Source organism: Heloderma suspectum, chromosome 13, assembly GCF_057233095.1.
Source record: "Heloderma suspectum isolate Gila_16-S chromosome 13, 16-S_ref, whole genome shotgun sequence".
Taxonomy (NCBI): Eukaryota; Metazoa; Chordata; class Lepidosauria; order Squamata; family Helodermatidae; genus Heloderma; species Heloderma suspectum.
In genome coordinates this window covers 7240321-7254530 of record NC_139470.1, presented here as the reverse complement: position 1 = coordinate 7254530, position 14210 = coordinate 7240321, and the positions used below count along the sequence as shown (strand labels likewise).

Sequence of the window (14210 nt, the reverse complement as noted above, 5' to 3'; positions counted from 1 at the left end):
GCAGGTCGGATTCTTAGAAATCTGAACTCATTTTAATCCCTCTCGAATTTCTCCAGCATCCCTATCAGTAGTAACTATTAGAGATGTGAAGGCTTGGGGAAAAATGGAAGAAACCCTGGAAAAATGGGGTTCCCCCCCATTTCCCAGAAATCCCCAGAAAAACATGGTGATTTTCCAGGGGGGCCCCCCCGCCATTTTTCTGTTTTTTTCTCATGCCTTCACTTGTCTCAGAACCGTGGACATGTGTCTTAGGATGCATGTACAATGTATTGGCCGAGAGTGCATTGAGTGAGATTGGAAATCCTTTGTTCAAACTTTCCCTTAGAGTGAAAAAAGTGATTGGTGGTGAACAGGGATGGCCATTTCACTGCAAAGTGATGTGGTAGGGAGGGGATTTGCAGTGGAGAAGTGATGTGTGGCATGTATGTATGTATGTGCTGAGCTTCACCCACTTGAATGAGTCTCTAGGAGTCATTTTATCTTCCTGGAGGTCCTGGTGTGTAAGGTAATACTACCCAGTTCCCCTCAAGTGCAGGGCTTTAATAGGAGCAGATGGCAGCTCTTTGCCTGTATATGGGATAAAGTTCAAGGGTGCATTTGGAAACAGCATTGGGGTGGGAGCTGATGTTCCTTCCTGCCCCTGGTGACCACAGTAATGAGGAATCAAGCGTGTCACTATCAGCATGGCTGCCCTCCTGGGCACTGTTTTCTTAGTCACTCTAGAGTGTGACAGAATGTTGGGAAACAGCCTTTTATCTGTATAGGTTTTGCCTTCCACTTTCCCTTCAAGGAGCTCAGGATGGCACACGTCTTGTGTGTGTCCTCCTTACAAACCCTGTAAGGTAGGAGGGCTGAGAGAATGTAGCTTTTCCAAGGCTGTCTAGTGAGCTTCATGGCTGAGTGTGGAACCAGACTCGGGTCTCTCTGGTCCAAGTTCGATGATATTTCTTCTGCTCCACACTGGCTTACCTGATATCTCTGTTTGCTTTTTGCGCGCACGCGTGCGCACACATACACGCGCACACATACAAGGTTATAGACAGCGCCTTCTCGATTAGTCACAAGAGGAAATATTTAAAGTATGGAGGAGTTAGTGTCCAAACTGGATTATCACTGGTTCTTGAGATACTGACCAATACCTACAAAATGTATACCGCTTCTTTTGCAGCAGCATCGGGAATATGTTCTTGTATTTGAGTGTATTTTCTTTCTCCCTGTCTGTGGGAGGTATCCAGGAGATAATAAAGTACATTTTTAGGCTGTGCAAACAAAGCAAACGCCCTTGAGACTTCCTAACATTGCATCCCCAAAAAGAGTGGGAAATGGAAGCCAAAACCAAAGTCTGTTGTAGTTTGCAACATGGAGATTCGGCCTCCAATCCCAGTGTTTTCAGGTCAAGTATCACAGATGGCCTCATATGCCTGCCATTGTCCTGTCCTGTCCTGTCCTGTCCTGTCCTCTCCTGTCCTCTCCTCTCCTCTCCTCTCCTCTCCTCTCCTCACCACCACCTTCATTCAGGCATCACTTCTTTCATGGACGTTAAGCCATGCCTAAATCCGTTGGCTAGCTCAGGCCAGTATCTGTGTCCATTTTCATTCATCCTGCCAGGTTCCATGCTGCATGATGTATCGCACTCTGGCCTTGTCTGCACACAGAGCTTTGCTTTCCCATTACCTTTTGTGTGCCGTGCAGCTGCATCAGACTATGAGGAAGCCACATTGTAAATCTGGAAGCCTCTCAGGTGATCTTCAAGAGAAGGCTGTAATACAGGGATGGGTGACTTGTGGGCCTCCAGATGTGTTGGCCTACAACTCCCATCATCCTTCACCATTGGCTATGCTGGTTAAGGCTGATGGGAGTTGTAGGTCAAAATATATGGAGGGCCACAAGTTGTCCACTGCTGCTGTAACGTAAGATAAAGCGGTGGTCCTCCACGAAACAAGCAAACCAGATTTTGCAGCACTGGTTATGGCACAATGCACCCTAACTTATTCTAGCACAGTTTAAATATTTGGAAACTGTGGATGTATTTCCACTTAATAGCCTCTTTTGTAAGTCTGCCCAGTACCTGCAGCCTTTCCCATATGGACTTCCCATCTGTACCCTTTATTATCTTTGTAAGCTCCCATGAATTCTGTTTGGCTTCTGAGAGTCTATCTTGAACATTGGTGCCCAAAACTATAAATACCTGTGAGGCATTCAAAGGCTTGAAATGGGAGCCTAAGGCTGAGGCCTAGTCTATGAGGTACCTGGAACTGTGTGTGTACTTAGGCCTCAGAGGCCCTATTCAGGCACAGAAGGGAATAAGGGCCGGCCCTACCACTAGGCAGAGTGAGGCAGTTGCTTCAGGCGGGAGAGGCTGGAAGGTGGTAGCAACACCTTGGAGGGGAGAGCTGTGGGCTATGCAGCCTGCCCTGCACTACCTAAGTTAGCCTTGATGCCCACATGTGCAGTGGAGGACGCTTTCCTGTCGCCAGTGTCAAATAAAGATTCAAATTAAGATGGCCACTTATGAGTCACCAAAAAAGAGGACTGCAATTTGTATAACATTTGCATATGCTAATTCATATGTCTAGTTTCAAATTTAGACATGCTATCATTTAAATAGAAATATTAAATAGTGTAATAGTACACCGCAGTGCAGAAGACTGTAACCAGGAGACCTGTGTGCTTGCCTGTTCAGCCTGCTTTTCGTGTGCTGTTGATGGGCAACAGTTTTTATGGATCTTTTATCTTCAAACTGGAATTGGACAGAACAGCCCTTCAGATAGAGGATGGTCCTGTGTAAAAGAGGACACCTGGCCACCCTAATCCAACTGCCAGTTCGGTGGACTTTTGTACACAGAATGGGGGGGCACCATTTTGTTCTTTGCCTCAGGCAGCAAAATGTCTTGGCCGGCCAGCCCTGGTGCTTGGCATCACCAGCCCCTGGGGTTGGTGGGTAGTATGAAGCTTCTGCGCTGGGCAGGCCCAGTATAAATACTTGCAGCCTAGCCTTCTGCCCGTGCCTGGTTAACAGAGCGGTACTTTCTGCCTGCTGCCCCAGCTTCCAGCTCAAGTAATTTTCCTCAGGTACTTTGAGCCAGAGACCCTCCAAGTCTACATTTGGGTACAGCTGCCCGCATTCCCAGCCTCAACTGTGAATACCATACGCTAAATGCCCTCTTTCGAGCATTGGATGGAGAGAAGCTATAGCTTCCCCCCCAAGTCTTCAAATATACACGCCTGTCACCCGTCATATCTTCGGATGCAACCAAGAAGAAAAATTGGCCCAACATTCCTCTTATGAACTTCGCTGGCTGGACATTTTCCAGCACTGGTGGGGAATCTGGGGTCACGCTGCCGCGTCCTCTTGAGTTGCCATAGCAGAGGGTTTCCGCATTATAGGCAGGAAGAGGCAGCATGTGATGGTTGGATGGAGAGCGGGAAGAGCAATTGGTAAATTGTCAAGACTCATTCTGATTATAAAGGTCACAAGCTCGGCCTCTTCGTTCCTTTTATTTCCTATTTTCTTTTTTGTTTGGGTTTTTGTAGACCTTCATAACAAAATCTATTGTTCTCTGACAACGACCTATTTTTTATGTTTGTTTTCTGTTTGTCTTTTACATTTTCTGCAAATCTTGACAAAGCTTGTTAGTTTGGCCAGATCTGCTGAGGTCAGGCTTTACTGTTTTTAGGGGGTGCTGTGGGGCATTTCTGGCAGGCTGGCAGGCTGCTTCTTGGGGAAAGGCACACAGAATTTTGGGGTGGAATAAAACAAAGCTGCTGCTTTTATTGGCTGCAAAACAGGAGACCTCCTGGGTAACTGGAAGCAGATTTATTTAGTCTTTTGAACCAACAGTAGCAGCAAAGTATCTACAGGGAAGTCCTTTCCAGTCAAGCTCCTAGGACCATGTGTGGCTGAAAATCCACCAGTACAGTAACCTGATTTGGCCACCTAAAACAACTCCAACCCTTGGGATGGTCCCACTGAGGCTGGAAGTAGGTGTTATAATTGGAGTGGGGAACCTCCTTCAGACTTAGGGCTGAATTCAATTTTGGAGAAGCTCTCAGGTGCCACGTTCCAGAAGTGGGTGGGTCCAAAATAAAATGATTGCTAGCATACTTTAGCTTAAAGCTTTTATTACTAGTAACTAAGACTTAGGAGAGTCATTTCAACCTTTTAAAATGGGGAAAAAACTGAGCAAAATCACTGAAATGCCTAGCGTGGGCAGGCAGATTGCGTGGTCAACCAGGGCAACTTGCCTACTGTCTTTTAGTATACCCTGTGGATGGGAGATCTGTCAGTTTCATGTGAGGGTTAGGGTTAAGCCTCAGGTTAGGGTTAGGAAAGCCTGGCTCCCTGTGCAGGAACAGGGGCCTCAATAAAGCTTAGCTTGGGCAGACTGATTGAGTGGTCAAGCAGGTTGTCTTGCATGCTGTGTTTTAGTACACCATGTGGATGGAGAGATGTTTCAGTTTCACATGAGGGTTATGGTTAAGCCTCGGGTTAAGACTGGAAAAACCTGGGTCTCTCTGCCTCACCTGGGTCCTTGGTAAAGCCTAGCTTGGGCAGACAGACAGGGTGGTCAAGCTGGACGGCTCGCCTGCTGTCTTTTAATATACCATATGGATGGGGAGACGACGTGATGTTGTGCTCCAGGTTCCTCTTCTCCCCGTGAGTGGCAGATGACAAAATGAAGTGAGGACAGCACAGTGACACTGTACATTTTGTTTTACTAGGCAATATGGGGGCATGGGATGTGTGTATGAGAGAGAGGAGCTGCAGAGCTGCTGCTTCGAAATGCAGTTGCATGTCCTCCAGAATGCCTAGTTCCATCCCCATTCAGCCAGAGCTTTCTAGGTGGAGAGAAGGGGGTAAGGAAGGAGGCACACTGCTTGTGTCTCACCCCCTGGCCTTCCTCTCCCTCAGCTCCAGAGGCAATATCCGTCTCAGTATGGTACGGTGTAGCTGTGCACCACCTTTGGTTCTTTCTCCGCTCTGCACACCACCCGTTCAAAGACAATATTCTCAGCATCTAGGCAGGCTTGGGAGGTGTGCTTTGCCGTGCGTGACAGAACGGCTGCACCAGTTTCATCGTGCTGAGGAGAGCAGGTCAGGTCGAAAGCCCTGCTTTTGTTGTGTTGTTCAGTTGTGTTTGCAGCTGGAGAGGTGAAAGGCCTGACTGGATTGAACATCCTTAAAGAAGCTTCTGGCGATAGCACTGCTCTCAAAACAATTTTGACTCAATCCCTTCTCAAAAATTTAACTTACCTGTGATTGCCAGCCAAGATTCCAGGTCTGTGCCTACCTACTGGACCAGAGAGATTCTCAATAGGTTTAGACGTACCATAGAGGTATGGTATATATGCCAAACTACCTTTTGGGATGATGCAAGATTCCTGTTGGTCCCAGGACATGGTCTGAAGGCACATGAGGCAGCCACCTTGCTGAAGCTAAGCAGGTCTGGGGCTGGCCAGTGCTTGGAGGGGAGACCACCTGGGAACCACATGTAGCCACCTTGAGTTCCATGATGGAAGAAAGGTGGGATATATATGTAAATAATAGTAATAATAATAATATGAGGATGATGATGATTATGTGTTTTCAGTCTTGTCTGCAAAATCATATGGGCTAGAAACTTTCTTTTCCTTTAAAAAACAAAACGAAAAACCAAACATGAAAGGTGAAAGGTTTTTCAAAACCAGGGATGCTAATATGTCTTGGAATTGAGTGTGACCCAGCTCAGGTTGTGGGTTTCTGGGATGCGTCACTTGTGAGGACATTGCTGCATGGAAGACATCACTGTGCAGATATTAATACACGTCATGTGTGTGTGAATCACTCTAGACTCCAGGAGTGAGCCTTCAAAACTTGCTCGCTCGTCTTCTCTTACCTTCTCTGGAACTCCCTTCCCAGGGAGGCGAGGGTGGCACCCTCCTTCATATGCTTTTGCAGGCATGTAAAAACATTTTTGTTCCGGCGGGCCTTTGGGGATAGCTAGTCTGGACCTGTGAGAATATGACGGATGGATACTATATGTCTTGTTGATGTTTTGATATTTTATACAATTTTAATATTATTGATTATTTAATTATATTTTTAACTTTTGTATACTGCTATTTATACTTCTATTTATAGGTTGTAATTGTACAAGTTTTAATACTGTAAAGCTGCCTTGAGTCCCAGAATTGGAAAAAAGGCAGAATATTAATCATCACCATCATCGTTTTCTCAACTTTCCACAGCAACAGCTGGAGGAAGAAGCAGCTAAGCCCCTGGAACCCGAGAAGCCGATCTCGCCTCCACCGATTGAGTCCAAGCATCGCAGCCTGGTCCAAATCATCTATGATGAGAATCGGGTGAGTCTTGGGATTATTGATGTTTGAAGGGTGGGCAGGCCTGGGTGGGCTAAAACAAGCTTTGAGACATTATGTCTGGGCAATCCCGATTTGGGATGTATGAGAATTTGGTTTTTCCTTACAAGCACGTGTCCATCCAAAATGTTCATAAATCACTGAACGTGTGCTTGTGTTTAATTTGCACAGTTCCCTAAATTTATGCAAATTTCCTAGATTCCTGCAAATTTCTTAAATTTACACAAATTTGCCCCATAGACTGATTCGCTGCATGATTTGCGTAATTTCCATGTTCGCGCAGAGTGAGCAGCGATAGCATATGCAAATAGGAATTGGGCGCAAGATGAGTGGTAGGCCGATGTTTGGAGAATCCTTGTGTTCTCGAAGATTGCTTGTCCACCCATCCCTAATCCTGACTTCTGTAATCAGAAGAGCTCTATTCTGCAACTGGTCTCAGTTATCCAAACGGAACGATCTGCAGGATTTCTGTTATGCAGACTAATTCAGCAGTGTTTACTCTTTTACACAGTTTATTCCTCATTTGGCTAGTCCTGGGAGAGGAGCAACTGATACTGATTACCATCTCCCTCCGCCCCTTCCTCCCCCTCTCCCCCTGGAAATCTTAATCAATGACCCCCTCTGGCTTCTGAGATACTAGCAGGCAAGCATCTGCTCTCCCCTGCTATTGGCCCCCAGTGTTTGGCCCTTAAAAGTATACTGCCTTTGAACATGGAGGTTCTATCTGGCTATCCTGGGAAATAGTGACAGATAGACCTTCCAGGTTACACAGAAATATAGGAGGCTGCCTTGTGCTGACTTCATCTAGCTCACTGTTTTCTGTTCTATCTTGACTGGCAGTGGCTCTCCAGGTTTTCAGATTACAGAAATGTAGGCACCCTGGTTCCTGCCAGGTGTTTTGGACTACAACACCCAGAATCCCATTGGCCATGCTGCCTGGGTCTTATGTGAGTTGCCTTCCAAAACATTGGGAGGGCTTCAGGTTGCCTTTCCCTGGATTAGTGTCTTTCCCAGAATCCTTCCTGGAGATGCCAGAGATTAAACCTGGGACCTTTTGCATGCAAAGCAGATGTGCTGCCTCTGAGTTATGACCCCTCCCCATGTTCCCAGGCAATATACCAGTTCGGTGTTTTAAATATTGTAAGTTGCCTTGTGCATATGAAGAAGCAGGGCAGAAATATTTTAAATATGTAAGTAGTTTTTGTAATTTGTCAGCTTGTTTGTCAAAACAATAATTGTAATACTTTTGTAGTGAACCTGGATCGATGTACTTTGAATTTGCTATTACATTCAGAATTGATTACGAGCTTCAAAGCCTACACAGGGGTCCTCAACCTTCTTGGGTCAGTGGACACATTTGGAATGTTGAGAGTGTTGTAGGTGCACTCACAAAATGGCTGCCATGGGGTGGGCGTGCTCATTCATAAAATGGCTGCTTTGGTAGGCATGGTTGGTCCCAAAACACTCATTTCCTAGAAGACCAGCTAAAAGAAAACTAACTTGCCTACAAACTTAAGTAGAAGGCAGAGGTGGGGTCTGAGCTCCAAAACACAAACCTACACCTTTGAACCCAAATAAAGATGGCACTGGGGGGTCCATCTGCAGATCCATCTTTTTTCCTCCATATACAGTGGCAAGTAAACATCACATAGAATCGTAGAATAGTAGGGTTGGAAGGGGCCTATAAGACCGTCGAGTCCAAGCCTCCATTACACAGGCAGGCCACGTGAAAACAACCAATCAGGAGGGTCACATAACATGGTGACACGTGACATTGTGCCGCACTACGTGATTCCAAACTACAGTTCCAAAGATACACTTTGATATTGCACTTGTGATATACGTGAAACAAGATCTCATATTAAAGGAGAACTCTTGTCGGCACTCACATGGACGAGTTTATTACTTTCCAAATAAAAGCCTGGCAACAGTTATCCATGCTCTGGTAACCTCTCGGTTGGATTACTGCAATGTGTGGTATGTGGGGCTACCTTAAGACGGTTCAGAAACTTCAGTTAGTTCCAGAGAGATCATGTGATGTCAGTGCTTTGTCAGCTGCACTGGCTTCCAGTCCATTTCTGAGCACAATTCGAAAGTGTTGGTGTTGACCTTTAAAGCCCTAGACAGCTTGGGACCAGAGCATCTTAAAGGCACGTCTCCTCCCACGTGTACCTGCTTGGACCCTTAGGTCATCCTGAGGGGGCCCTCCTCTGAGTGCCCCCACCAAAGAAAGCGAGGCAGGTGGCTACAAGAACGAGGGCATTCCCAGTGGTGGCACCCCACTTATGGAATAAACTCCCCCAAGAGGTTCGCCTGGAACCTACGTTGTTAGCTTCTTAGCACCAGGCAAAGATCTTTCTTTTCTCCCAGGCATTTTAGAGACCTAGTTCTAGGTTATTATGGCTGTTGATCGATTCCTGTGCTGTTTATTTTTATTATATTGTGTTTTATTCTTTCAAATACATGTATTGTATTTTATATTTTTAACTGCGTTTTAAAATGGCATTTTAGGTTTTTAACTGGTTGTAATCCACCCAGCCAACATTAGTTATTGGCCGGATTAGAAATGTACTAAATAAATAAATAACAAATTCATTCAGAGTAAATTTTCCCATCACTATATAGAAGTGGGTATATGTGTTAAAGAGATAGGGCACATTTAGCATGATGTGCCTTAGGTCTCTCCTGCCCTTTGTCCTATCATCATCTCTCTCCCCGCACCCCATACCAACCCACTGAATGTGGCTGGCACTTCTTCCTACTTGCCGCCTCCAGCTTGCTGAAAGCGGGACTCACTCATGCTAGGATTTCCAGGGCGTTGCGGAGGGGAGCAGTATTTCCCTGGTGAGTGGCTGCTTTTTCATCCGTCCCCAGCGACTGCGGCGTTTCTCAGATGCGAGTGAGCCTTTGAGCGAATGCCTGTCAGCTTCCTTTTTGAGAGTTGACCTCATAATTTCCCTCCCTCCCTCCCTCCCTCCCTCTGTCTTTTCCTCTTCAGCTCTCTCTTTTACTGGAGAGGGAGAGTTCATGCAAGGACACCCACTGCAGCATTTTCCTTTTCAGTGCTTCTGCTGTGTCAAGAAAAGGCAAGGCTCTCTGTTGAAACGAGCAATTAAAGCGCAGCATTCCAAGTTTCTGGATCCTTAAAGCCGCCCTCCCTCCCCGCTCCCAATTCTCTGGTGGGTGGTGGGGAGGGGAAGGGAAGGGACGGCTGGTGGCAGAGAAGCTCCAAGCATCCCTTTTCGTGCCAAGTGTCTGCCAGTTTTTGAAAAAAACTTAATGTGATGCGGTGCAGCCAGTGGAAGGAGTCAGCGATGTCTATTTGCCTCTTGGGACTGTGTCTGTAGAAATCAATAAGATTAAATTTTAATTCGCTTTCTGTCTCAGCGCTTGTATCTCTGAAAGGGCATAGCTGGCTGTCTATAAATACACACAACATTATGCTGAAAAATTGGAACTTGAAGCAATTTTTCCATCTCCCAAGTCCTTTTTTTAAATTAGTAATTGCTGTGGCGTATGTTTTGAATTCATTTTACAGCTAAATCATACACACACACACACACACACAATATTTTATAGAAACATTCATAGAGGATTGTTCTACTGATTACTATTAGCCAAGAATTTTATTTTTTTATTTAAAACATTTCTTGGCTGCCTTTCAGGACAGAAGCACTCCCAAGGCGGCTTACAGTAGTAAAATACATAAGAACAGTTAAAATATTAAATGCAATAAAAATAACAATAAAAGCCAACAATAAAACCAGCAGCAACAACAACATCAGTAACAACAACAGCAGTCATATCAAGAGAAGGCCATGGTAAGGTAGTATGTTTCGGAGGCCTTCTTAAAAGCCTGCCATGACAGAGCATGGCAAACCTCTGATGGCAACCTGTTCCAAAGGTGTGGGGCCACTGCAGAGAAGGCCTTCTCACATCTGATCACCCACTTGACTGCTGTTATGAGTGTGCAAATGCGAAGGGCCTCTCTTTCTGAAAGGAAACTTCCAGGTTCGGAGGAAGTATACCAGTTTCGGAGGCAGGAAACAAATGATCAGGAAGGTCTGTGGCTCGTTTTTTGTGTATCTTCTTTGATGCAGAAGGTCTCAGGTTGCATCTCTGCATGGTAAGGTAGGGATGGGAAAGAGCCCTGTCTGAAACCCTAGAGAGCTGCTGCCCGTCAGAGCAGACCAGCCTTCCCCAACCTGGTGCCCTCCAGATATTTTGGACTACAACTTCCTGGGATTCCTGACCATTGGCCATACTGGCTGGGGCTGATGGGAGTTGAAGTCCAAAACCTCTGGAGGGCACCAGGTTGGGGAAAGCTGGTGTAGACCAGGTGAGGTTAGAAGGTAGATCTCCAGATGTTTAGACTTCAACTCCTCAGCCCCTGCCAGAATAGCCAATAGTCATGAATGCTGGGAGTCGAAATTCAGTACATCTGGAGATCTACCGTCTGTCCACCCCGGTGTAGACAATGCTGAGCCAGGAGGGCTGATGGTCCGATTTGCTATAAGTCAATTTCCCATGGGTTGTTGCCTTTGTTCTTCTGTCTGTGAGCTTCCCAGGCGTGCCTGACTAGCCAGGACTGGGAAAAGGAAGCTGGACTTAGATGAAGTTGTGGTCTTCTCCACCAAGGTGATTCTTTTTATCATTATTTAAAAGATCGATACACTGCTTACCATATTTTAAAAATATCTCTAAGCGGTTAAATTCTTCAGTGCTGTTTTTACCCCATGCCCCATGTTTTTTTTTATCAGACATATGAGTGTTGTGTTCCTCTGTCCCAGGTTCTTTTTGTGCAGCTGACAGAGAGCTGCTTGCATGTCCAGAATCCACCCTACACACCTGCCCTTTTCCTTCGCTCTTGTTAGAGGCCTAAGTTGGAAAATGTCGATAGTCCAAGTTCTAAAGCAGCGAGGTGGAATCTCAGATCCCTGGGCTGAATCCATTGAGTTTCCGCATTCAGCCCATGGAACCTCCTTTGGTTCCTCAAGGGGAATGGGACTCAGCTTTCAAATCCCACCCCCTGGGGTATTCCTGACTGGAGGTATCCCTGCTGTCACCTGCAATCTGTGCCCCAGTTCTAAAGGATCAGACATCAAGGAGGCAAGTTTAAGAAAAGAGAGAAAGAGGTCTAAACCCCAAACTTTCAGGTTGCAGAATGTCTTTACTGGGCTGTAGGCAGCTGAGCAGGCAAGGAGAGAGCCCCAGCAGGATTGGTGCTAGGGCAGATCTGTAGGAGGGTCAGTCTGTATGCAAGCATGGATCTGAGGAGCCAATAAGTCCGAGTAAAGGCATCTCCGCTATCTGATCCAGCAGGGCTCTTCTTATATTCTTACCTGTTCCTAACCATTTGCCTGCCTCCATCCTCATCTCAGCTGAGGATAAGGATGGAGGCAGGCAAATAGTTAAGGAACATGGAAGAACATAAGAAGAGCCCTGCTGGATCAGACCCAGGGTCCATCTAGCCCAGCATTCTGTTCACACAGTGGCTAACCAGCTGTCGACCGGGAACCACAAGCAGGACGAGTGCAACGGCACCCTCCCACCCATGTTCCCCAGCAGCTGGTGTACATAAGCATACTGCCTCTGCTACTGAAGGTAGCACATAGCCATCAAACCAAGTAGCCACTGGTGCAGCCTTATGGTGAAGCAGCCTTTCACCAAGTCAGCCCATCAAGCCCAAGATTGTCTGCTTTGATTGGCAGCGGCTGTGTAAGGCAGGAGTAGGCGACCTGATGCCCTCCAGACGTTTGGGGGTGTGACCCCAATCAGCCCCAGCCAGCATGACCCATCGTCAGGTCCAGAATATCTGGAGGGCACTAAGTTGCCTGCCCCAAGACTAATCCCATCGCCTGCTGCGTCTGAGAATCCTTTTACCTGGAGGATTGAACTCACGGCATTTGCATGCAAAGCATGTGCTATACTGCTGAGCCTGGGCCCTCTTGAACCTGTCACATGGGATTGAGGGTAAGTAGTGGGATTTAAGGAGGAAGAGACAGGATGATGAGCAGAGCAAAGCTGGGGAGCCACGCAGGCAAGGCCGGAGCCTGTCTGTCACCCAGGAAATGATCTAGGCTTCACCCCATACATTTGCGACCAGGCCTGGGGGATCCAGCCGGAAGGCCAGGGGCAACAGATCCATGGAGGGCAATACTGCCCCATCTTCTTCCACACTCTTTCCTCAAGTGGTGCGCCGCAAAAGGCACCAATGTCCTTGGACCCCGGCTCGTGATTTCAGTGTTTCAGCTCATTTGCGGGTCCCTCCCCCACCAGGGCTAACTCAGGGTTTGTTTGTTTGTTTGTTTGTTTTTAAGTGTGAGGGTAACACTCTATCAACAAGAACAGGCTGGTTGTGGGTGTGTGATGCAGATCTTGCACTCGAGCCAGACGTGTACATTTGCGCTTCGGTTGTGCACCGCTGCAGCCATGACCCTTTCCCCCTTGAAAGGCCAGCTGCCTTTTATTTTGCCAGGCGTTTCAGTCTGTAGTTGCGTTCCTAAACAGGACAGTCTAAACAGGAGAAGGCAGCAGCTCAATGGTGGAGCACCGGCTTTGCATGCAGACAGCCCCAGGTTCGATCCCTGGCATCTCCAGGTGAGGCTGAAAAAACTGCCAGCCTGAAGCCCTGGAGAGTTACTGCCAGTCAGTGTAGACAATACTGGGCTGGATGGACCAAAGGGCTGACTCTGTCTAAGGCAGCTTCCTATATTTCCTATGTTCCAGGTTAGCCTTCCTGTTTTCCATCTGGAGCGAGTGTGAGGAACCTGGGCAGTGCAGAGAAATGGTCTAGCCCAATTAAAGGAATTTCAGCCCATTAATTGTATACGTTTTAATAGATTTGTTTATTCGTATAGCTCCAGTGCCTTAGTGCTTTACAAAGCATAAGAGGACAGATCCCTGTCCTTCAGGAGCTTCCAATCTAAAATTTCAGACAGGGAAGACAATGGTGATGGTGGTAGGGAAGAAGAGGTGGGGGAAAATGTGGGAAAGAATATGCATTATTTCAGTTATGGTGTAGTTACTGCAGCCTTCCCATTCCCAGGGAATGCTGGGAATTGCAGTCCAACACATCTGGAGGGCACTAGGTTTTGGGGAGGCTGAGTTGCAGGCTTAGTCCCAATACAGTGCATGAGCTAGTGGGGTTGTGCCTGAGACCTCATGGAAAAGTTGTGCCCTAAGGTAGGATTTGAAGAAAGTTAGAGTGATTGTTTTAATTTGTTATTCATTGAATCAGACTGGTAGCTGTGTTAAAGAACTGATGGTAGCAGGAGAGAGGGGCGCTCCCAGCGTAGGGGATCCCCAGGGTGTATTTTTTAGCTAATTAGTCAATAAGCTAGTAGAAATATCCAGATAGAATAGGGTAAAATTGTAAAACGTATCTACAGTTGCCAATAAAAACCCTTCCAGGTAGAGAGGGAGGGAGAACGGTTTTGTTTTCCTCTCTTCAATTCCTGCTAGGTTTGTGATGTTGCCTTGTGAGGTATAAAGACCTCACTCTCAGAAACCCCACGGGAGGAAACTTTGATAAGACTATGAAAACATGCTCTCTAGAGGAAGTGAAACTAGTCTTTCCACTTCAATTTGCACAGGAAGCCTTGGCGGCAGTCTTTGGAGCCATCCCCGGTAGCCTGTTTCCTCCTCGGTTAGTCATTTGCAGACCTGGCTGGTCATTCGCAGCCTGCTCTGTGAAGAAATCAGATCTGCAGGGTGGAATGCCCAGCTGTCTTCTTTTTCGCAGCTGCAATTAAAATACTTTCTATAGAAGATATGGAGCAGCTTTCTCCAACCTGGAGCCCTCCAGATGCCTTAGAATACAACTCCCACCATCCCCCAGGTGATGGAGGTTG

At 46.7% G+C, this 14210-nt stretch overlaps 1 protein-coding gene across 21 annotated transcripts in view; it reads left to right on the top strand.

Moving 5' to 3' along the window:
• The window catches only part of NCOR2 (nuclear receptor corepressor 2), a 414582-nt gene that overhangs the window by 207751 nt on the left and 192621 nt on the right, over positions 1-14210 (top strand). For all 21 annotated transcript variants that reach the window (XM_084819282.1, XM_084819284.1, XM_084819296.1 and 18 more), the window contains one exon: positions 6229-6342. In XM_084819282.1, coding sequence (XP_084675408.1) covers positions 6229-6342 — 114 coding nt within the window. The remainder of the gene's footprint in view (positions 1-6228; positions 6343-14210) is intronic.